At 38.1% G+C, this 23,924-nt stretch overlaps 1 protein-coding gene across 1 annotated transcript in view; it reads left to right on the top strand.

Annotated features, from left to right (window-relative positions):
• The window catches only part of LOC137273963 (heat shock protein 75 kDa, mitochondrial-like), an 81,533-nt gene extending 58,472 nt beyond the window's left edge, over positions 1-23,061 (top strand). The window contains exon 18 of the mRNA XM_067806890.1: positions 21,503-23,061. Within this exon, the coding sequence (XP_067662991.1) occupies positions 21,503-21,604 (102 nt within the window). The 3' untranslated portion in view covers positions 21,605-23,061. The remainder of the gene's footprint in view (positions 1-21,502) is intronic.
• Positions 23,062-23,924: the final 863 nt, after the last annotated feature.

The following is a 23,924-nucleotide window of genomic DNA, read 5'->3' as shown; positions in this document are numbered from 1 at the left end:
TTTTAAAAACATAAAATCAGAGTAGCTGTTTATGCAATATTGGTTCAGCAAAGGGGTATAGGTACTCATTGAAGCCATGTTTGCAAGAAGGTTGGTGAGGAATCAGTAGTGATGGGCAGAGAACAGACGACAACCAGTGTTTAAGAATGTGTACAGCAGAGTATAGTATATACACTGCAGAAATTCTGTCAATTTCTTTAGGTCTTTCCAATCCAAGCATATTGTGTTTTGGGTGTTTTTACGTTTAGTGTTAGTCGTATTTATACTGAACACTTCATGGAATGTTTGAAACACTTCAAAGCCTAACCCGTGGATTGTGAATAATTACCAGATATGCGTGGTCTCAGTGGACATAATAAAATATATAATGGATTTGTTTTGGGTTGTTGAAAACATGTACAGTTTGTTATGTTTGTTTTTGGACAATGTGTTGTGCTCACAAACACACAGTGCTTCATGAACAGGACATATGCATGTGAATTTCATGCATATTTCTGTTATGTAAACAAAACATATTTTGTGATCTTACACAAGGGTATTAGAGTATTGGTGTTGGTGTTTGATTCTTAGGTAATTAGTTGGTGTAGACTCAACCGAATGTATATGTGTTAGATGTTAGATATTTAGACACTTGTTATATGATTCCGTCATAATCAGACCTTTGTCAGATATTGCAGCTATTGTGCAGTGTCTTAACTTCATATGTGGATGTATAAATAATACATTTAGAGTTTGGTTTTCATTTCCTCTGCTAACTTGTTTCATCACAGGAAAGTTGAGTCTCTGTTTCCTGTGATTGTTGTTAGAAAGTTCACTGGACATTGTTTGGGTGGACATTGTTGGGTGCAACATTGTTTGGGTGGGACATTGTTGGATGGACAGATATTGTGCCATGGACGGACATTTTATGGGTGGACATTGTTGGGTGCACAGACATTGGTGGGTGGAGGGACATTGTTAGGTGGACCAACATTGTTGGGTGGACGGACATTCTTGGGTGAACATTTTGCGGTGGATGGACATTCTTAGGTGAACATTGATAGATTGACATTGTTGGGTGGAAATTGTTGGGTGGCTTGATGACCCATCTGACTGTCCCAGATATTTGCACCTTCACTCTTACATTCAGTGACTGTGTGTCTGGGCTCAGTCATATACAGACAGCTGCATGTCTGTTTTACAGTCCCTGAACCACATTGATTTCCCTTCCACCCAGTCCTCCGTGCAATGCTAGGGCCCTAAATGAGACAAGTCTAAATTTTTATAAGTTCAGTCCTCGCCAATTTCATTTCTTTTTTATGGATGTAATATGTTTTCAAGAATGAAAAAAAAACATAAAAAAGAATTTTTTTCCCCTCAAAAAAATAAAATCTTTATGAAATACTCTTGAAATTAGTGTGTAACCTAAGCACACTCAACTTATTTTTAGTTGATATAAACAAACCAAAAGAGTTAACATGGAAACTCATGTGGATTTTTGCTTTGAGTGGTAATTTTATATTTATTTTTTCCCTTCCTGCCTTTAGTTTTTCTGTGGAAAAAATCTGCAAAGCAGGATATATAACTGTTCTGGCCTCATTATCTGAATCCCCATCTCACTAGGGCTAGCTGCTTTTCAAATGGGGGTTTTGTTTCTATCAAAGTTGTATATCTCTTGAAACAAAGAGTTAGTCTAAGAAAGCTGTGTTCTAGCTATGATATATTTGCTAGTGTCATTAAGGTGTATACACTTCTATACAGCATTCAGTTTGTGTGAAGATGGACATTGTCAGACAGTGTCAGACCTAACTACATCTCCGAGAGGCATTTATAGTTGGCATTCTTGGCAAGATTTACACTCAGAAACGAATAAAGGAATATATGAAAGTACAAATGTTCCTTTATCTATTCCAGATATTCTCCAAAAGTGAAGTATATACCTTGTGAAGAAACCTTCCAAGGAATAAAGGAACACTGGTACTTTCATATGTTCCTTTATTTGTTTCAATGAGTGTATGTGGATAAGCATTTTCTTTATTACAATTAGCAGTGATATTTTGGGGTAGGATCTAACCCCACTATTACGCTATTGGTGTACAGAGATCTGGTTGTGTATACCATTTCAGTACTCAATGTTTTGTCATGAACAAAATCGTAACAATGTTGATCTCATACTGGCAAGCCCGAGTTGGTATGTAGGGTGTTATGACAAACATGACGATTACTGCTATGTAGAAGACCCACAGAGGCATAGATACAGACGTGTGGAGAGACACACAGTCACACGATGGGGTCAGCATTGGAACAAAACATAAATCACATTGGTTAACTAGCCAGAGGGCATATAAACATTATACCACATATTTGGATATCTGATGTTACCATTATAGCACTGAAAGCAATAAAGAGTCATGGGAATTATATGTCATATTTAATAACAGTGGTGGTACATTACACAACTCACTTATAAAGCATTCGGGGATGTATAAATACACACACACAAGACCACATCTTTAACTAGAAGTGGTGGATATAAACACTATACCACACACTGAACTTGTTTGGGAGAAAAAGCACATTATCAAATATTTTTTACTAGTTTTGGAGAACATATGCAGAGGACCAAAATTTTAACTATCAGACATGTATCCAACTTGTTTAATAGACAGTGGAGTATACAATGTATTAAGATTTATATAAGACAACATCTTTAACTAACAGTGGAAGATATCAATATTCAACCATATATGTTACCTTTAGTTGTTTACCTCGTGTTGTATCATATATTTAACTAACAATGTAGTACATGACCATTTTTACTTAATGAGCTAGCAGTGGCAAAATAGAGAAAGTACATAATATCAGTCCAGTATTATTTCCTTATGTTTGTATTTGATAGGCAGTATGTAGCCCACCTGTGACCGGGTGTAAAAAACCATGGCATCATCTTTGTGTGCAGACTCTGTCAGTGTTGTCACAACCCCTAGTCTACAGTACACAACCCTGTGCACTTAGAAGAACCCAAGAATCTGTTGGTATATGACCAGATGGTGGCCACATGAACACATGCATACACCTAGTTGCGGGTACAGCAATGTGTAGTAAACTTGGACAAAGTGCTGTGACTATGTGTCCCAGTCCACCCAGCTGTCAATTGCTTACCTCGTTAGGATGAGAGAGCCACAATAAACTCGGTGCGCCTAGTGGCAGCAAGAGTTGTATACTCCCCAGGGAGCTGAGATTGACATACGATGTGCTGTTGAGATTGACATCCAATGATCGAGGGAAAAATACCAGCGCCTTGAGCATGCACTAGTGCGTGGATATGTGCGCTATATGAATATCCTATATCTATATCTCTCTAGACAAAGGTATAGGATGACAGGATGTTCTATGTGCATGGTGGGGCAAGCCCAGCTGAAATATCATTACAAGTAAATAAGCCACTATATATGTTTTATGTCTTATAGTTCACAATAAGTGATACGTATCCATATGGAACTTGTGTGGTGAATAATTTCCTGTGCCCTCAGGCATTGTTGACATACCGTAATGCAGACTTGATTGTTGATGACATCACAGGTTAATGTGCGTCCTTGTTGAAGCCGGGATAAAAGTTATTGGCTCAGGTTTAAAATCTACATAGTACTACTACACTGATTATCTAGTATGTCAGGCATGTACACATTACTGTCGTCTCCTGCTGTTCAAATCTAAGGCCATTTCCTGCGAGACAAGAATGCCCTTGAGGTGGAATGATATATAGGGCTTAGACTGACAGGGTTATTGCACTTACATGCCCTTTATATGCACATGTACTCCTGGTGTGTTGGACTCAACAATTTGATAAAATTCTTGTCAAATATTTTAGTAAGAATCAAAGCTGCCACAATATTTCTTCAATTAAATCTACTTACTCAGGACAGAACAATGTTTCAAAATATATTTCTACAGACTTTATTTGTTAAGAATTGATGATGGAATTATTTTCCTGACAAAATATTTACCTGGCTCAAGCTTAGGAAGTGATGACCCAAACCATTGATTTAGACTAATGCTTAGTCTCTGAATACATATTATTATTTTAAGTAACAAACAAGCCCATTTAAACTGAAAAGGAGTGTCAGGGAGATCAGAGATTCTGGTGAAATCTAGACTTGCTTCATTTCATCTAGGGCTTTAGCATTGCAGAGAAGACTATGCTGTAGGGACTATGATGTGGTTCAGGGGCTATGAGACAGACGAACTGTAACTTTGAGTTACCCTGACTCCCATTTTTCAATGTGTATTTGGCACCCTGGATAAGACTCATTGTGAACCTATGGTTCCAGAAACTCTAAGTAATAGTTATACTTTTTTTCTTTTTTTTTCTGTTAAATTGGACAGAGTGTTGTAGCTTCCACTGCAACAGCAGCTGATGCCGCGTGGCTGAGTGATGTAATCAGCAGTGCGTTGGATAGATTTACCTAGAGGAATGATTTCACTATAAACATGAATAATTCATATCTCCAGCTATAAAAGCTGCAGCAGGTGCTTGTAGTGCCACCATGGTCCATAGCATAAACCAGCACACTAAAGGGCTATCTCATAATTCAGGGCTATCTCATAATTCACTCCATGTGAAAGTTACAAATGTGATGGTAGAGTTAAACATGAAACTTTGATCTACAGTGAATTTGAAATTAAATATATTGTTTGAGTATGCTCACATGTACTCGTCCTCCTTTTCGTCAAACATTTCTTTGCACATGTAGTTTCTGGAATACCCTAAAGAAGCATAGCTGCTCAGTAAATTCTTGTGCCTCATCTGTGCTCCAGTTTTCAAGAATTTGGTTTGATGTGAAGATGTCATTTAACTACACATGGTAAGGATAATGGAATAAAACATAAGCATTGTCAGACCAAAACCTTTATGTGTCTTTGTACCATAGTAGAAATGTCTGTCATGTAGTATGCTATCTACAATTTTGACTAGTTTAAATGATTCAAGCATTTTCTTCTGAATCCCCTCAAACTCGCAGTATAAGTTATTAGTGTCTGTCCACAATTGGTATGCATCCAAAATGCAGTATATTTTGTTTCTGAGTAAAGATCCACTAAAAGCCAGAGCTCCATATAAGGAGTGTATTTTACTCAATAAAAATCACATTTACTCAATTAATTACAAGTCTGGGAGTACGAAAATGCACAAGAATCACTCAAAACCCAATAGGTCTATAATACCTTGCTTACTTTACTCAGTTAACTAACATGGCTTGCGTATCATTAGTCATGGTGCCCAAACTCTATAACAGCATTAGCAAATAGTAGGCGATGCCTACATAAATTATAGATATACTGTTATAGCTGTAGCCTCTGTCCACAATTTACTGTAATAGTCACATGACTTTCAGTTGAATATTTGAAAATGACTGAAAACTATTTTGCAATATAACACAGGGCTCCAGATAATTTTTCAATATGAGGAGTATGTACACCCTATTTTTTTTTCAATATAAGAGTACTGGGAAAAGTTAAAGTACTGAATGGAATTTAATGGTGTGTAAGTAATCTTGTGTTTTTGTTTCACATATGCACCACAACATTGCTACTCTTGTGTAAACAGGACAATAAACAATAAAGCAATATTTTTTCAGATAAATATGTTCGTAAATGATTCCAAGGTGGAAAAATTGCTGTGGTGCTTGTCTGCTACGTTTTCTTATTTTTTTCCTATCGTATTGTGCATGTTTTTTTTTATCCGTACATACTCGGATATGGCCCTTATCTGGAGCCCTGATGACAATTAATAACGTCTTTTAGTCCACTGAGAAGCATTTATATTTATATATGTAGGAGAGTTAGGTACCCAATAAGGATAAGAAATTGTGTAAAAGTATTCAATTCTTTAAATTAATGAGAGTATACAAAATGCTAGTAAATCCTCAAAAAATGCAATTACGCATACATAAACAGACATGGGAGTAAATACCCAGTTGCTTGAAAAATTATCTTGAGCTCTGAAGAGCCATGAAAAAGGTCCATGTTTCTTTCTGCTTGAATTCTGCTTGAACTGTTTTGTGAGCTGTTAGTCTCCTTTTAGGACAGGCATTGGTTGTTGAAGACCAACTCTAACCCAGATAATCACAGTACAGATACAGAGATATAATGATATTTTGCCAGTGGAATGTAAATAACTTGGCTAGATGCAGTATTGTAGAGATGAGTAGACTCCAGTACACAGGTTTGTGGACACACCTGACAGATCTCATCTGCAAACATCCTTGTCTTTTCATCTACGTCTTATGCAATGTATTATGCTGAACTTGCACAGCAACTTGTAACAGCCTCCTAATTAACTTAAAAGTCGATAAAGTGTAGCCAGTGACCAGTCTAACGTTACATGAAAATGAAGGTTTTCAGGATTTATGGTTTCCATGATTCAAAAACATCAGGAAAGAAAGGATCCCAGAACCCATTTCACTTCAGTGCAGGTCAGCTGGTAGTCAGTGCTCTTGCCATCAGTCACTGGTTAGCTTGACCCATTTTGTATAGCCCCTTCTTGTATAGACCCCTGTTGTAGAGACCCCTCTTGTATAGACCCCTCGTTTATAGACCGCTTTTGTAGAGACACCTTGTGGATAGACCCCTCATGTATAGACCCATTTTGTATAGACCCATCTTGTATAGACCCTTTTTGTATAGACCCCCCCTTGTATAGACCCATCTTGTATAGACCCCTCATGTATAGTCTCCTCGTGTATAGACCCCTCATGTATAGACCATACGACTTGGAACAACCTGGCCAGGGTGGACATAAAACATCATTATGTGGACTGGGAGCAAGTCAGTTTGTGGTGAAGGTCAGCAAAGTTGTGGTGATTGTCAGCAAGTCTATGTTTGTGGTGATTGTCAACAAGTCTGTGTTTTTTTTGGTGAATGTCAGCATGGCTGTAGTGACTGTCAGCATGGTTCTGGTGACTGTCAGCAAGTCTGTGGTTGTGGTGATTCAGGAAGTCTGTACTATTCATCATGACGTCATGATTCCGCCTCAGTCACGGATGTGTAAACATGCCCTCACCTGAGAGATCCTGGAGAGAAGGCTTTAAAGAAGAAACAATGAATGAATTTAGTTTCAGCCTGAGGTATGAATTGGGCAATATTGTTGTTTTTTCTCCTTTAGTCGTGCTTTTATCACAACCTACATACAACCACTGCAAAGTCAATGGTTAGAAATCCCTCACTGTGCTGGTCTAAATTACATCCTCCATCAAAAACTGTATTCATTGCTAGCCAGTTGTAAACTGCTCACTGATATGTATTTAAGTTACCAGGATGTGTTTGAAGAACAAACATGCTGGAAAATACATTGCCCCACAAGTCCCCAAAATAAACAGAATTCAGAATACATAGAAACAGCAAAAAAACCCAACATTTCATCCAAATGACAGTCCCCTATATTTACTCTGCTTAGAAATTATTTACTCTGCTTAGAAATTCCTTTCATGTAATCAAGGTTGAATTCAGTGAAACAGCTGAGTCTCACAAGGTAGTGTCTACAGGTCACGTTACCTGGTTTTGTGTACAGCCATATGATATGGTCACATGACACACATACTTATCAACCCCTCCTTAGTATGAGTCGTAAACAGAGCTGACAGCAGGATGGCCAGTGTTGGCGGATTGTCATAGGAGTATTTGTCAGAGAAATACGACAGTACATATCACAAACAACTTTATGGTGATCCTTGTTTTTATTGTTGTTGGTGTAATTCAAATTCAGTTTTATAATTATTATAATAATTATTATTATTGTCATTACAATTCAGGTGTTTAATTATGATAATAATGTGGTTGGAAAATGAATTTGGAAGTATATTTTTTGTAATAGTTATATGGGGTGGTGGGGTAGCTGAATGATTAAGCATTATCGTTATGCTGGAGATTTAGGTTGGATTCCCTTACAATGCATGGAACCAGTGCATGGTGTCCCCTGTTGTGATATTGCTGGAATATTGCTAAAAACAGCGTAAAGCCATACTCTAAATCAATCAATCAATCAATCAATCAGTCACTATTAATGATTATATTCCAATAACTTCCATCAGACACGAGGTAATCAGCAGACTTGTCTAAAAGCATGTGTGGGTGATGCTATCCTCACTACTCTCTTGTATCTCGTCGCTGTATCGGACATATTTACTGCCCTGTTACCAGAACATCCTTCCTGTTCTTTAAGTATAACCTCTATACGATTGTGCTCATGACCTTTCTGTTTGTCAGACTAGAGGTCAAGAGGGTCAAAGGTACTACAGCGATGCAGACGTACAAAATATTTGATGTGCAATGGTCAGACATTTCAACTGAATCCTTTGATTGTATTTGTTCATTTTATGTTATTTGTTCATGTTGGTTTGGGAAAGATTTTTGTGGTTCATTTTGTGAGATTGTCAGTTTACTGATTAAATATCACCATAGGTTCAGGTCGTTATAGATAACTCATGTGGATATTGTCACTTATGATGTGGAAGTTTTGCCAGGCTTGTCACATGTTCATCTGAATTAAGACTGTTAAACTTAGAGACGATATTTGCACAGATATAAAAGTCAGCTTATGAATCTTGCCTTTTCTCTGAAGAAACATTCCCTCTTTGATGAATGTAGATACATAATTAGTAAAGTGTAAAACTGCTCATTATCTAAACAATGGTGATCAAACTCATGTCACAAGAACAAGGTGAATAAATTATTCGGTATGACTCATTTTTGCCAGCTTTATTTTATACCTGACCCATGCATGCATTTTGAGTCACTGTCTATGATCTGCATGTGTGTATGTGCATATATTCATAGACACAGCATTACATTGTAAGACAACTTTATACATGCTACAGACATATATTGATAACCATCATTATGCCATAAGTCACTTGTGAGCAATGAGTATCTGTATAACACTGATATATACAACGTAGCAGGGTCGGATCCAGGACCCCTATCCCAGCGGTATATCGAGGGATTGTTGAATTGATGTGGGGTTTCATATAATTTTTTGTCAGTATGACATTGTTGGGCTTTATCACGACTTATCAGATACCAGACTTATTGACAAAATGGAAAAAAATATTTCCCAGTTTACCTACCAAAGGCACTTAGTTTGAGAGTCGTAAATGAAATAGACGACCATACACTTTTTAAATGACATGTTTATAACTAGCTGGATATTTGTTTTGTCCTGCCCACCTGCTGCATGCTGTAGTTACAATGCAGGTAACAAACTATGGTTGTTACAAACTTAAAATGAGGGATCCCTTTGAGTTTGTTACAATTGTAGTTAACTGTAAATCCCTGGATTGAAGAAAGAGTTGGTCATTCACCCTTGAAACAAACTGAAGGTCAGTGACAGTACTGAAGTAAACCTGGCCCATCCCCATCACAGGTTACTGTGTTAACGACCCACCTGTATTCACAACAATCAAATGTCATTAAAGTAGGTTTAGTCAAATTACCAGTTATATATCTTGATCAATCTCGATTCTTATGGGAAAGAAACAGTAATCCCCAGGTTATGAAGGTACAGTAACCCATGCCGATGTTATGAAGCAACCGAAATCCCACCCACATGTTCTAAAGGGACAGTAACCCACCCTCATGTTCTGAAGGATTGGAAACCCCACCCACATGTTCTGAAGAGACAGTAACCCACCCCGATGTTGTCATTGAAAAAAACACCTCCATGTTCTGGAGGGAAGGAAACCCCACCCCCTTTGTACTCTTCACCCCCTTCCCTCTCATATGATGTCTGGCTCAGTGGGGGGTAACTTTCCAGCATGTGGGTCAGTAGTGACGGTGGTGGGGTGGGGTACCTACTATGTGTATGTGTACCAGGATGCAGAGGAATGGTCACATGTCCTGTCTCATTTTTAGCTGAATACTGTGTGTGCAAACAATGACTGGCGCTCCTCGCAGTGTTCACACCAGATAGCTTGTCTAGGCTATAGCCTTTTTGCAGTGAAAATGTGAAACACAACTTTTATCTTAAGTTGAATAAAATTCTGAGACTTAAATTTTTAATTGGAAAGGTAAAATTATGAGGATTCTCAGCCTTAATTGGTTTGTGGAAAGATCCTACCCCACACAAATCCCCATTCGTGATAAGAATGATGTCCTTCCTCGTATAGTCTGTCTCCAGTGAAAAAGTGGTGATGAATTTTGCTTCAAAGATCATATGCAATGTAAAACACAACTTTGCAGATTCCGATACCTTTCAGTGTGCATTTACCGAAACAAATCATCAAAATGTCAATTCAACGTATAAAAAAAACACGAAAAAAGCCTTCGAAATTGGAATTCAAACAATTCACCAATTTTCTCCCTGCGCTTGGGGAAAAACTGGTTTCAACAGCTATGCTGTGCTGCGCTCATAATGCATGCACAGCGAGTAGGTTTGCAGAGCTTGAGCTTGAAATATAGTATGTATGCCCAGAAGATAGGGTTGTGAGCAGTAGTGTAATCTTGGTTGTGTACATAAACAAGTAAATAATCTACTCGTCACATAAAAAAAACAAAACATATTGATTGTGATAAGCAGATCCTGTCACAGAGAAAACTTAATGTCTGGTTTTTTGACACCTACATGTCTGCCTGCCTGTCTGCACAACTTTAATTACTGACCATTTGCAATTAACGCCTATTGGACTTATAAGCCCTAAACAAAGAGCCGGCTAAGCGTATCAGCAAATGAATCAGTGGCCAATGACAAGGCATCGTTGCACATGAGTGTACACCCACCAGCTCTGACTGGGTTCAGCATCGCGACTGCCTCGTTTCGAGGGAGGTAAACCCAAGTACAAAATATTGCACTTTTGATTAGTAATTGTACGCTTATAATTTTTTTTATTTGTTTTTTTTTCACAATCACTAGTGCATTGTATGTATCATGAACAAGTGGTAACTGTGTTTTAATTAAGTTTGAGTTTTTGATTGCATGTGAACTTTAATATCCAACTAGGTAGAGTCGTACATGCATCGTAGATGTGCTTTTATCTTGTGTCAAATTCATCATGTTGATTTTCAAGCCAGAAAGCATTTTCAAAGCATTTCCATCATTACTTTAGGTTAGAATTTGTCTTCAGCAACTCATGCTTGTTGCTAGGGGCAACTAAATGAATCGTGTGCTCAGGATCACTAACTTTGTTGTGAATACCACTTTATTCCAATTTAGTGGAATGATATTCACAGGATTGTCCAATACGCAATTATTTATGAACCATACCTGCAATATTGCCAGCTAGTGTGTTAATCAATGACAAGTATCAAAAGAAGTAATCATGATATTTGAAAAGTGTAGTTAAGAATAAAAATGTAAACATGTGTACATCATCCCGCTCTAGTCATAAATGTCAGTATCGCTCTGGTAGCCTGCATGTCAGACGAGCCACCTCACCTATGCTATGCTCAGTGCCTCAAGCCAATGGCCACGTGAAGGTTTGCGTCACTACTAACCGTGATTGATGATGGCCCTGTGCTCCTTACGAGATAACAAAAACCTCCTCCTCTGCATCTGACATCATTTGATGCAGCTTGTCTAATAAACGCACACTCAGTGACTAATTAGAGCAGGGACTTCTGGGAACGGTATGCCAGTGATTGTCGTCTGTTTTTATCAGCGTGCTGAACAGTTGTGTACTAATAATAGGGTATATCACATTCCTGTATTGTACCAATTCATGGCTCAGCTGTGGACATGGTATGAGTGAATAGTTTTCATAACCAACAATATAAAAATTACATCACTTACAAGACTTGATCAATTGGCCTTCTTGCAAGGTATTTATCTCATATTTTTTCAATAGGCAGTAATAATGTGACAAAATAATTGTTTGATTTCTTTGACACTTGAAGGTGAAGCAGAGGTTTTCAAGGTCAAGCATTTCAAGGTCACAGGAATGATAAGAATAGCATGTTTCAGACAAAAATAGCCGATATTAAAGATGGTTGGATGAGAATCCATGTTTATCCTGGTTGTGACCTTCTTGTGATTACCAGTAGTCCAACCCAAATAGATTCACAGAGATATGGTTGAGTGTGTCTTTGAATATCGCCCACTGAGCTGATCTGCATTATTCAGATGAGACACGTAAATAGGTCCTCCTAAGATACGATCCTATCATCAGGGCAGCGTTTGATGATCCCAACTGTTGGTTAACATATTATGAACCATTACCATCGATCGCCAATTCTATATGACAAAACATCACTGTTAATTAAAGCGGCTAGTTCATGCATAGAGTTGCTTCTGTACCGAGTTAATCAGCACTGCTGTTTGAAAGTTGCTTGGCCCTGTGCTTGACAGAGCATTACCAAATGGTATTGTTCGTCTATTGTTAGCTCAGTCGGTTGTACTGTGGATAATGGGCAGTCTGAACCCGTCTGCAAGTCAGCCCACAATCTCCCACATAAAGATGGTTATTGTTAGAACTGCACTGCATGGTGGGAAATCAATATGATTCCTGTTTGTGAATGGTGTGTAGTATACGATATGTGATCAAATCTGCTTGTGAGCTGTGCGCACCAGCTGTGGATCAGTTTAGTGGAATGGCTTTGACAACCACAACTTCATTTCAGTCAGTGTTTGAGAGTATCTGCTACATGTAGGGTTTATTCTGGGAACCCCATGATCTTAAATGAACATGACGGTCAAGCAAACCGGTCACCATGCACTTTGACCTTTATCAAGGTTAACTGTTGAGCAAGGTGAGATTGCTGAGGCAGCACATTTGAAAGGCCAAATGTTCCTTGAGAGAAAATCCATGAATGATATAGATGTTTTTTCTAAGAAGAGGAACCAAAGCTGGAATAGGTCTCTTGACAAGGATGCTATGATGCAGAATAACAGCAGCATCACCATGGTGACTACTTGGCACTACCACCCACACACTGGCCTGTAATGGCTCAGCTACTGGTCTTCTGTCTAATGAAGGAGTTGGGTAGAGAGTAGACGGTGATTACAAACTGGACAGTCGGTTCCTCCCACCGAGTAGCGAATAGAATCTCTTCCATTATCATCCTGCTCAAAGTATGCAGGAGGAGAAATATCACTGCTAATGGAACTATGGTGCCAATACATATTTAGTTACACTGTCCCTGGGTTGGCAGGTGGAGAAATAATTTGTTAGAAATGTGATTTCTGTGATCCCTTTTAAGTTACAGTGGAAGAACAAATAAATATTGTTTCTGTATTTAGATGGTGAGACACTTTCATGGGTGAGAACGTTGACATCAGTGTGGGGTTTCATTTATTTTTGGTTTTATAATCTGGTTTGTCCAGCACTAGCTGATTACAGAATTGATTTGAGATGCTGTCACATAACACAAAGATGGCTGAAGGTCATTCAGGACAGGTGCAAGTGTGATGGATGATTTTTTCACAATATTGTTGATTCAAAATTACATTCACAGTTTAAGATGACTGGCTGCAAAAACATCTCCAAACTATGTTACAAATCAACACTGTACTCATCATCAGGGTGTGATAAACATCTCAGGTGTAATGTTTATAGGGGTGGTGGTGTGGCCTAATGGTTAAGGCATTTGCTTGTCGTACAGAAGACCGGGTTTCAGTTCCCACATGGTCACAATGTTTGGTCATTTCTGACATCCTTGCCGTATATTCTTGGTATATTACTAACAGTGGTGTATAAACATAATACTCAACCATTCAATCACTGTAATGTTCAATATAGTAGCTCTGCAAATAGGATAATCATAGCTTCAGTACTGATGTACAAACAAATATAGCTAATAGTTCTGGGATCACATGAATTCAGTTTTAGGTGTATATGATTCGTAACGCAGATATTGGGTAAGAAATACATTAACAAGCCAACTCTTGATGTATTATTCATTTATTTCTTTGAAAATACTGTTTGGACCTGTTTTAACCATATAAGCAGTGTTAGTGACTAGTGATGAAGTTGAAGTACTGGTAGATACAGGCGTGTTGAGTATTGTTCTGCCTGTTTTGGATATATTCCCTTTATATCTCATTTTAATAAATAACGCTCCTTTTATGGATTTCATGAATATTTAATTCTAGTGACAATGAACAATCATTTGGCTCAATGAAGGGATACAGTTCAATTACACAGCTCCAAATACACAAGTGAATTGTAACAGCCTTATGTATCTGTAGTCACTTTCTCTCATTTTACATTTCATGCTATTTATAGCATTTTTTAAAACATTATCATGGCTTCCTTTTGTAAATATATCACTCTCTCCGACATGTTAAGTTATAACAAGCTTTAAAATCATTCAAAATTATGGCCTGATAAAATGTTCATCCTATTAGTAGCTTAATGATGAACCCACATCTGCGTAATAATGATTACTTGAGGAATACAGCATAATGTAGATGAATTGTTGATTAATACTCAGACTTAATAATTAACTCATTTAGTTATGTGTTGTCAGCAACAATTACACAACCATCATACACAAAGTGTTTTACATTCATACGATTGCTGTACCTGAACACATGAACACCTCATTCCATGCTGATGTAACAGAGTTAGCCTTTCTTGAAGGCTTGACTGAATACTGAACACTTCAACCACTAGACTACCTTGACTTCATTTATTCATTCATGTAAGTTCAGCTTATTTAGTTTATACTTCTGTCTTTTGCAGTAATGACGTCAATAATGGGTTATGTGTTTTTTCCACTGTATCAAGGTCAGTGGGGTAGCCTAGAGCGTGGAACATTCCCACGTCATGCTGAAGACCTGTCTTCGATTCCTCACATGGGTACAATGTCTGAAGTCCATTTATGGTGTCCCCCTACTGTGATATTTCAGGAACAAAACAAAATTGATCTCTCACTCACTCACTCACTCACTCACTCACTCACTCACTCACTCACTCATTTATCTATCTGTATCTGCATTTGATTTTTGACATTTATGAACATCAATGAGCAAGAACATTTTTAATTTGAAGTCAACGAACATTTTTGTCATGTTGCAGGATACTGGTTTTAGATAGATTCAGTTTCATAATTACAGGATACAGTTTCTAATTTCCTTGTTTCATAATTTCAGTTCAGCTATCGCTTTATTGAATGCATGTTGATAATTGCCCAAATGTATTTTGATAGTAACCATTAGTAATTCATAACACAATATAGGTAATACTGTTGCCTGTCAAACAGCCCCTGAAATAAATACATGTATTCCCAATACAAAACAAAACAAATACACCCCCTGAAACAAAAATACCCGATGCAGCCCATGTAAATCTAGAATATGTGAAAAGTGTAGATTACCGCAGTGTCAAGAAAATGAAGATAGTCTCTTGGCACCTTTATATTTTACTTTTGGTGGGCCACTTTTATTTCTTGTTTTATGGATTTTTGTCTTCAGAAAACCTAAAGGCAGGAGGGAAAACAAAAATCATCAATCAAAGTAATATTCCTATTAAATGCTCACAATATTTTACATTTGGCAGTTTATGAAGTGTATTTGGGACTAAAAGCAAGCCCCAAAAAAGTTTTCTTGTAAGTTTAGATTTTTGCCCAAGAAGAACATAAGGAGTTTATTTTTGAGCAGGCAAAATTAATTTGATGTTTTTTCTTATGCCTGAAAAACTTTCACCATCATAAAACAAGAAATAAGATTGACCTGGCCGTATGAAAATACTATTAAGAAAATCTGATATTTCTGCACATAATTATGTTGATGCAAGATGCTGGATGTTAGACTGGTAATACCGTACATCATTATTAGTTCCGTCTAGCTTATGGCAACCACAGATACAAGCCTACCAGACAATGTTTTCCCACTGTGCAGCAAAATTCAGGATAGCCCACATGAATCATGGAAATAGCAACATAAACATAATACCTCGCAACTGAAACAGTAAAGAAGACAACAAAAACCTATGTAACTGCAACATTTTTACAACAGCGAACTTTGACCTCTACTGAGCATGCACATTATGATCCGCGTTTCTGTCAAATTTCCAAGCAGTCATGGATCGCCTCGCATCAAAAATGTATTAAATATGTCATAATAATTACAGTCAGTTATTTCCGATGAATTGAAAGTAAACTAACCAAGTGTGCACACAAGCATCATGGTGATAACTGCCAAATACCACCACAGAAATACTGTGAAAAGGGAATGTAACTTTTGTTCAGACTACAGCATGGTGCCATGCCATCAATACTTCCTCTTCCATGCATGCGTGCGCAAAGTCCTGGTTGCAGGATTTTCATCTTTTGCTACAGTTTTAGTGATTTAAAGTTGGCGTTTTTACTGTTCCAGTAGTGAGGTATTAAGTTTATGTTGCTATTTCCATGACTATTGTTGGCTTTTCTGCATTTTTCTGCACAGTGGGAAATTTTTTTTTGTTGGGACTGAGGGATATCTGTCTGTATAATCCCCTCTGTGCCCTTATGTTGATACTATTCTCCAGACCCTGTATACTGCAAACAGTGTTGTTCTATTAGCATGACCAGGGTGGGTAATTGACTGTATGTGGACCTCCTTTAATTCCCATTGAGAATTAAGTGGCGGCATTCCGACAGCTTTCAGTCTAATCACCTCCAGTCAACATTTGGTAAGCATTGATTTCTGGGAATGTCTGGTAGTCAGGGAGAGTTAGGCAGGTACGGCCAATCACAGTATAGATCATAGGCAGTGATGCTATTGAGGCTTACTGAAGGTCCACATCACTTGGGGAGGGAGGGGACAGGTAGAGTTGATCACAGGCGGTGATGGCAGAGAGACTTATAGGCGGATTACATGACTTGGGGAGGGGTGCAGGGTATAGAAGCTTGTCAAGGCGTCTTATGATTGAATATGTCCCACTGTGACATGGTTGAAATATCTTACATGCATTGATTATTTAACAATAAATTATTTTGTGGGACAGGTGATGGCTTCAACAGGTTATAAATATGAACTTTTCATCTTAAATTCAATATGCTAATCTATAAAAGAAAAATGACCCCAGATAACTGTGAATCAGTGTATGGATTCAGCTCCTGTAGGGTTAAACCAGGAAGTGGTCTGGTTGTTCGTATAAGTTTTCAACTAGTGGTGATGAAAGGGATTATTGCTCAGGGACATCCTTGGGCGTGCAACGGAAGTGAGACCTACCCTGTGGCTAAAAATGTAACTAAATCCAACACTTGGGGATAGCAAAGCTGACTAATTTCACAAATATATTTCAATGCTTCAGTCATTAGCATTGTTTATGATGACAGATCTGACTGATTACATATGATGATATTCATTGTATTTTATGAATGCTGTAACAAGGAAGATGTGTGTAAAGTTATGACTTCAGGTTGGATAGTATGAATTGATTACTGTTAGTCCCCGAAACAACCATCTGTCATAAATTATTGTAATCAGGCATGTGTTATGGTTAAGAATTTGCCGTGTCAAACGATGTAAGAAATCCCTCCTGAACTAGCAAAACAGAACAAAGACTAGTTAAAAAACATTCCAATATTGTATTATTTAGCAAATAGAGAGCAAGTTAAACAAAGTCACAAGTCAATTTCACAATACCAATTTCAAATACAATGCAAATGAGACAAAATCTAAGGCAATGGGTCACAAAGTATAATATAGCAAACTCACCAAAATCTGACCAGCTATTAAAACGAAATGTGATCCATCATAATTATTATTCAAAACACTCAAGGTTGTGACCCAATAATGATTATTACTTAATTAATAACAAAACATGCAGAAAATACACACTCGTAACACATGACACATTTCTTTGATTTGCTTTGATCATCTGAACTGATTTTGTGGTTTCATGAATCGCTGCCCTCTGAAACCATTGTTTGAAAGCATGCACCATATGATGGTATGTGTCTTCATGGTGGTGGACCGTGCTTGTTAGTGGTCTAGCAACTACTCTAAATGTCCAAATGTCAACGCCAGCTGATTAGTAATACATGTACCAGGTTGGTATGACCCATATTACTGACGTTTTCTGTACTCAGGCAGTAAAAGTTATGATTCAATAGAGTTGTGTAGGCTAGAAACTATGCTGCTCAAAACATGTAAAGGAACAGCCATTTCTTTCACATCATTGCTTTTAATCTGACAGATGAGTAAGTGAGTGAGTTTGGTTTTACACTGCTTGTAGCAATATTAGAGCAATATCATGGTGGAGGACATAAAAAATGGGCATCACACATTGTTCCCATGTCAGGAATCGAACCTGAGTCTCCAGTGTGATGTGCGAACACTTTAACCTCAAGGCTACCCCACTGCACCAGTAACAAGAAAACTATAGACATATTGACTGCAGTATTGTGTAGTAATCAGGTTGTCCTTAATTTCATATGAGTTGTACATGATCATGGCTTCAAAGTCTGGATTCGCCCCAATTAGTCTGCTAGTTTGTCATTAGCATACCAGTGTTCAGTTGTTCAGACATTTAAGTGCACAATTCTTCATATTCAACCTTTTGTTACTCTTTCATGAAGTCATAAAGAGCCTCAGAAATGTATAGAAAGACATGTGTTTGAGAATATTCTTAAAATTATATTTTGATTTTTGACAGCTCAGTAAAAAATGAATTGTGAGCCAGATAAAATATATTGTTGAAGCTTTTTTTGAAATGGAGGTATTTAAAGTCATTGATATGATAAAAAGAAATACTCACCCATCAGCAGTCACAAGTGACCAGCAGCCATCAGAAAACATACCGGTAGTCTTTTGTATTTACTGCTTTACCATACATACTAAATCCTCACTTTGTTACAATACATGGAGTGATTCTCCCATAAAACAGTCCGAATGTGTATATTTGCAATATAAGGATGAATCTGCTGACATTGGTGGAATTAATGACGTATCAATCTTGGCTGCTTGTACACAAGCATGTGAGTTAATGTCAATAAAGGCATGATGTACTTGTGTCTGTGAGCTATTATCTAGATCAGTTGTGTCAACATTGTTCTGTGTCATCACGTAGAAAGGGTCAATCAGTGAGTTTACTATGATCTCACTGTAATGTGACCACACTGTACTACCAGTATTACCAACACCTCCAACCCATGTCTGAAGTACCAGTATTACCTACATCACCCACCCATGTCAACGCCAGTATTACCAACATCACCCACTCATGTAATACCAGTATTACCAACACCTCCAACCCTTGTCTGAAGTACCAGTATCACCTACATCACCCACCCATGTCAATGCCAGTATTACCAACATTGCCCACTCATGTAATACCAGTATTACCAACACCTCCAACCCTTGTCTGAAGTACCACTATTACCTACATCACCCACCCATGTCAACGCCAGTATTACCAACATCGCCCACTCATGTAATACCAGTATTACCAACACCTCCAACCCTTGTCTGAAGTACCAGTATCACCTACATCACCCACCCATGTCAATGACAGTATTACCAACATCGCCCACTCATGTAATACCAGTATTACCAACACCTCCAACCCTTGTCTGAAGTACCAGTATCACCTACATCACCCACCCATGTCAATGCCAGTATTACCAACATCGCCCACCCATGTAATACCAGTATTACCAACACCTCCAACCCTTGTCTGAAGTACCAGTATCACCTACATCACCCACCCATGTCAATGCCAGTATTACCAACATCGCCCACCCATGTAATACCAGTATTACCAACACCTCCAACCCTTGTCTGAAGTACCAGTATCACCTACATCACCCACCCATGTCAATGCCAGTATTACCAACATCGCCCACTCATGTAATACCAGTATTACCAACACCTCCAACCCTTGTCTGAAGTACCAGTATCACCTACATCACCCACCCATGTCAATGCCAGTATTACCAACATCGCCCACCCATGTAATACCAGTATTACCAACACCTCCAACCCTTGTCTGAAGTACCAGTATCACCTACATCACCCACTCATGTCAATGCCAGTATTACCAACATCGCCCACCCATGTAATACCAGTATTACCAACATTGCCCACCCATGTAATACCAGTATTACCAACACCTCCAACCCATGTCTGAAGTACCAGTATCACCAACATCACCCACCCATGTCAATGCCAGTTTTACCAACATCACCTCCAACCCATGTCTGAAGTACCAGTATCACCAACATCACCCACCCATGTCAATGCCAGTATTACCAACATCACCCACCCCTGTCATAACCAGTATTGCCAACACCACACATAGTAATACCAGTATACCATCAACATGTGAGAGTTACAGTACGAGCTGGACATCCACCTATCACCTCCATGCCTGTGTGAAGCTGCTGAAATAAGCACTGTATATACACCAGCGTCTCCAAGACCCCGTGTGATAACAGACCAACGTGTCATTTGGCTATTCCCTTGCAAATATTCCACCATTCTACATTCATAAATGCATTGATGCAGTCATCTGATGTCGGTTTGACAAAAATGTACAGCTCCAGAATGAGAATAGTCTTTGCCAGTAACATCCTGTGCCACAATTCTGAAAACTATCTCATGTGACACATTTGGCAGTCAGCCCAAGCTTGCTCAACTGTTGCAGTTTATATATGGTAAACATTATATTCAGTATTGATTTTTGAAGTTAAACACATTTAATGGAAGAGAAATATATTTGCGGTGAAGAGAAGCAATATGGAGATGAATAGGGTATAGCACAGGTTGTCGAGATCTGGGAGTCACAGACATGAGTGATGAAACCCTGGTCGGCACTATCTGCTGGGATACAGGCCTGTCAACATGGAATCTACACTGTATGCTACCCTTTCCCTATATATAACCATACCCCACCCTCCTCTCTTCGAGACACCTAGGTGTAGTCCCTATTCTGATACAAGTAAATCACGGATAGGTTGTGTATATTACAAAAATTGAAGATCTTTTCTCTTGGTCCCCATTTTCTTGCTATAATTTTGGTTCGTGTCTAGATGAAGTATTGACACAGGATGATACGAGTAGAAAGGGTTTTGGATACTTTTATTATATGTGTGTGCACAGTTAACGGCACCACTCAGTTTGACTTGAGTCTTGACTAAAATCGAGGATGGGGCTGCATCAGAAGTGGGAATGGTGCTCAGATGGTGGGATGGGGTGGGGTGGGTCAAATGGTGCCAGTGTTAGGATCAGATGGTATGTGTTGGAATCATATGGTGGGTATAGTGAGGTGCTGTTGTATTACAACTGTAGCCATTTCTTGGATCAACATCAGAAGTTACTTTCATGACTATGATTTGGATCGGAACCTCACTCAGAATATTTCACACCAGTCTGAATACAGGAACAGCCTGGCTTCTTCAGAGCCTCCAATCAAAATAGGTCTGTTCTTGATACCTCTTAGAGCCCATCTCTTTCTGATGCCATGTTGCCATCATTGCTGCATCTGTTGTTTCTGAAGCTCCATGAACCCACACCAGTTCACACTTCAAGGAGGATTAATCCTAGGGTAATCTCTTACAACATTAAAACATATTTATTTTGTTAATGTTAAACTCTATTTTTATTTTGCAGTTATATGAGAATGCAATGATTAATGCCGGGCTGATCGATGATCCCAGGACGATGGTGGGTAGGCTGAACCAGCTGCTGGAGAGGGCGCTGCAAGACAAGTGAAGCACCACCGCTAGGTGGCAGTGACAGGAAGTAGGTGGCAATGTAAACATCTGAACCGTGGAGGTGGCAGTGAACAAAAGTAGCATGAACTATTCTCATGATGTCGTTCACAGATATCAGGCTCTTGTTTGTAACGTTTATTTGTGACTTTATGTCCATCTCTTCAGGCACAATAAAGCCATTATGTTGACAAACTAAATTTTAATAGAATTCATCTGCATTTAATCTTGTCCTTTCATCTTGGACAAATGAGTTTGCAGCATTTCTTATCACCACAGTTAATACCAGACTAATTTAGAAGACTGATTTAGACTTAATGACATTTACAGATCATGACATTTGTGGAAATGTCATATTTCCATTACAGCTATGAAATGGTAATCAGAGATATTCAACACTATTGTTTGTCAGTATAGAATTCACTTTTCATCCAGGTAGTATTTTCTTAATATTTCAAAGAGTTGTGGAAATATTTTGTTTGTGTGAATGTAAGTTGTAGGGAATGTAGTACTATTTAGAGTGATTGTATGTAGTAGGAATACAGTACTACTGTGTGTGAGTGTGTATTGTAGATGATATGAGTGACTGACTATAGGAGAGTGTGTATATACATAGATCTGATAGTACAGTTCCCTGCATAGGTGTGGCTTGTAATGGCCTCTGCTACTCACACAGATGTGTTCAGTTGAAAAATCAAAGCTAACTTGTCCATCATGTTTAACATTTGAAATACTATTCACCAAGAACTACTTTTAATTGTGTCAGTATATGGACTTTTGTTTCTGAGTTGGAAATTAAGCATAAGGATGTGGCTATGAATAGATTCTATTTCATGGCAAGGGATTTTTTAAATAATTCATATGTTTATACAAGGGAATAAAGTTTATAAGATATTATGCTTAATTCTGATGTCGATCTAATGAATTCATGTATCTTCAGTTCCTTGTCTTCATAAAATTACAGTTTTGTCAAGCTGGTATTTAATTATGTTCAGCCATTGTCTTACAGACAGAGGTATTCTACTCAAAACAAGTTAAAGAATACTGGATATTCTTTCATGACTATATTCACATCAGAAATAAAGTAAAATGACGAAAGTCAGATTCTTGTGAGAAATATACATATGTTCTCTTCTGAAAGGTTCATGTATCTACAGTTGTATGTACTGGTGCTTTTGTTTGTCTAGGACAGATTTATCAAACGTCTTGAAATTGGAGTTTTGATGTCTTGTCTTTCTTTCATTTTGTTCAACGAAACCAAAAACAAACTGCATTTCACATTGTAATCGTTGCACATGATTTGTTACAAGTTTCTCACTACCCCATGCAAGGTCAAAAGTCTGCCTTACGGAGGGACATATGGCAACAAGGTAGTACCCTCCATGTTTCTCTGTACATCACTGTACATCTGAGTCAGTCTGTATTTAATATTCATGAAATAAACAGAATCAAATACCATATGTGTTGTTTTACCTGATCCAGTGGCATAAGGTCGATGTGATGGTGGAATATTGCTAGACGGGGATATGGCAGCACAGTGTAGTGCTACTGTATGCAGAGTTACCTCCCTTTGTTGTGGCAGGCTATGCCTGTAGATTTGATTCTGATGTATGCATTGATAATCAATGTTAATGTGTCAGACCCAAATTATGTGATGTGTAAATGTCAGTGACTTATGTTGTGACCTCTTCCCACACAGATGTACTGTGATAGAAATTAAATACTGTTTAAAACAGTGAGTGGATAGAAAGACTCATGAGAGAGTCGAAGATTGGTTGTTTGGTCTCTAGCCATGCCATACCAAAAGATTAAGATGACTTATCTTGCTACTCGGTCAGGTTCTTAGCATTCATGAGATTAAAAAAGGACTGGGCAGTTAAGTCAGAATACTGCGTTTCAGTAGAGTATCCATGTGGAACGGTGCAAGGCATCACTGCTAACAAATGATTGTCTGGTGCAGATGCAATTATTTCCAGGCGGCCGCTACAAAACTGTAATATTGCTGAGTGCAGCGTAAAACTTAACATTTGTCCACACTAGTACAAGCAGCAATGTACAAGTCTGCACATCTATATCTAATGTATGAAAGCATAAGAAAAGCCAGATTTATGGATATCCACTTCTTATTGTGGATAACAGAACATTTCAGAGCATAATGCTTGCTCCTTCATCAGGTTTATTCACCTGTGTAATCCATAATAAAGAAGTTAATATCCATAAATCTGGCTTTTCTTATGCTTTCCACTTCTAAATGCCCTTCAAAGATGTATAAAACCATACTCAATGAAATGAAATCTCTCAGAGAGGATCCTTAGATCAAG

This window comes from Haliotis asinina, chromosome 2, assembly GCF_037392515.1.
Source record: "Haliotis asinina isolate JCU_RB_2024 chromosome 2, JCU_Hal_asi_v2, whole genome shotgun sequence".
Taxonomy (NCBI): domain Eukaryota; kingdom Metazoa; phylum Mollusca; class Gastropoda; order Lepetellida; family Haliotidae; genus Haliotis; species Haliotis asinina.
Note: the sequence above shows the minus strand (reverse complement) of the source record. Positions and strands in the feature narration are given on the sequence as shown.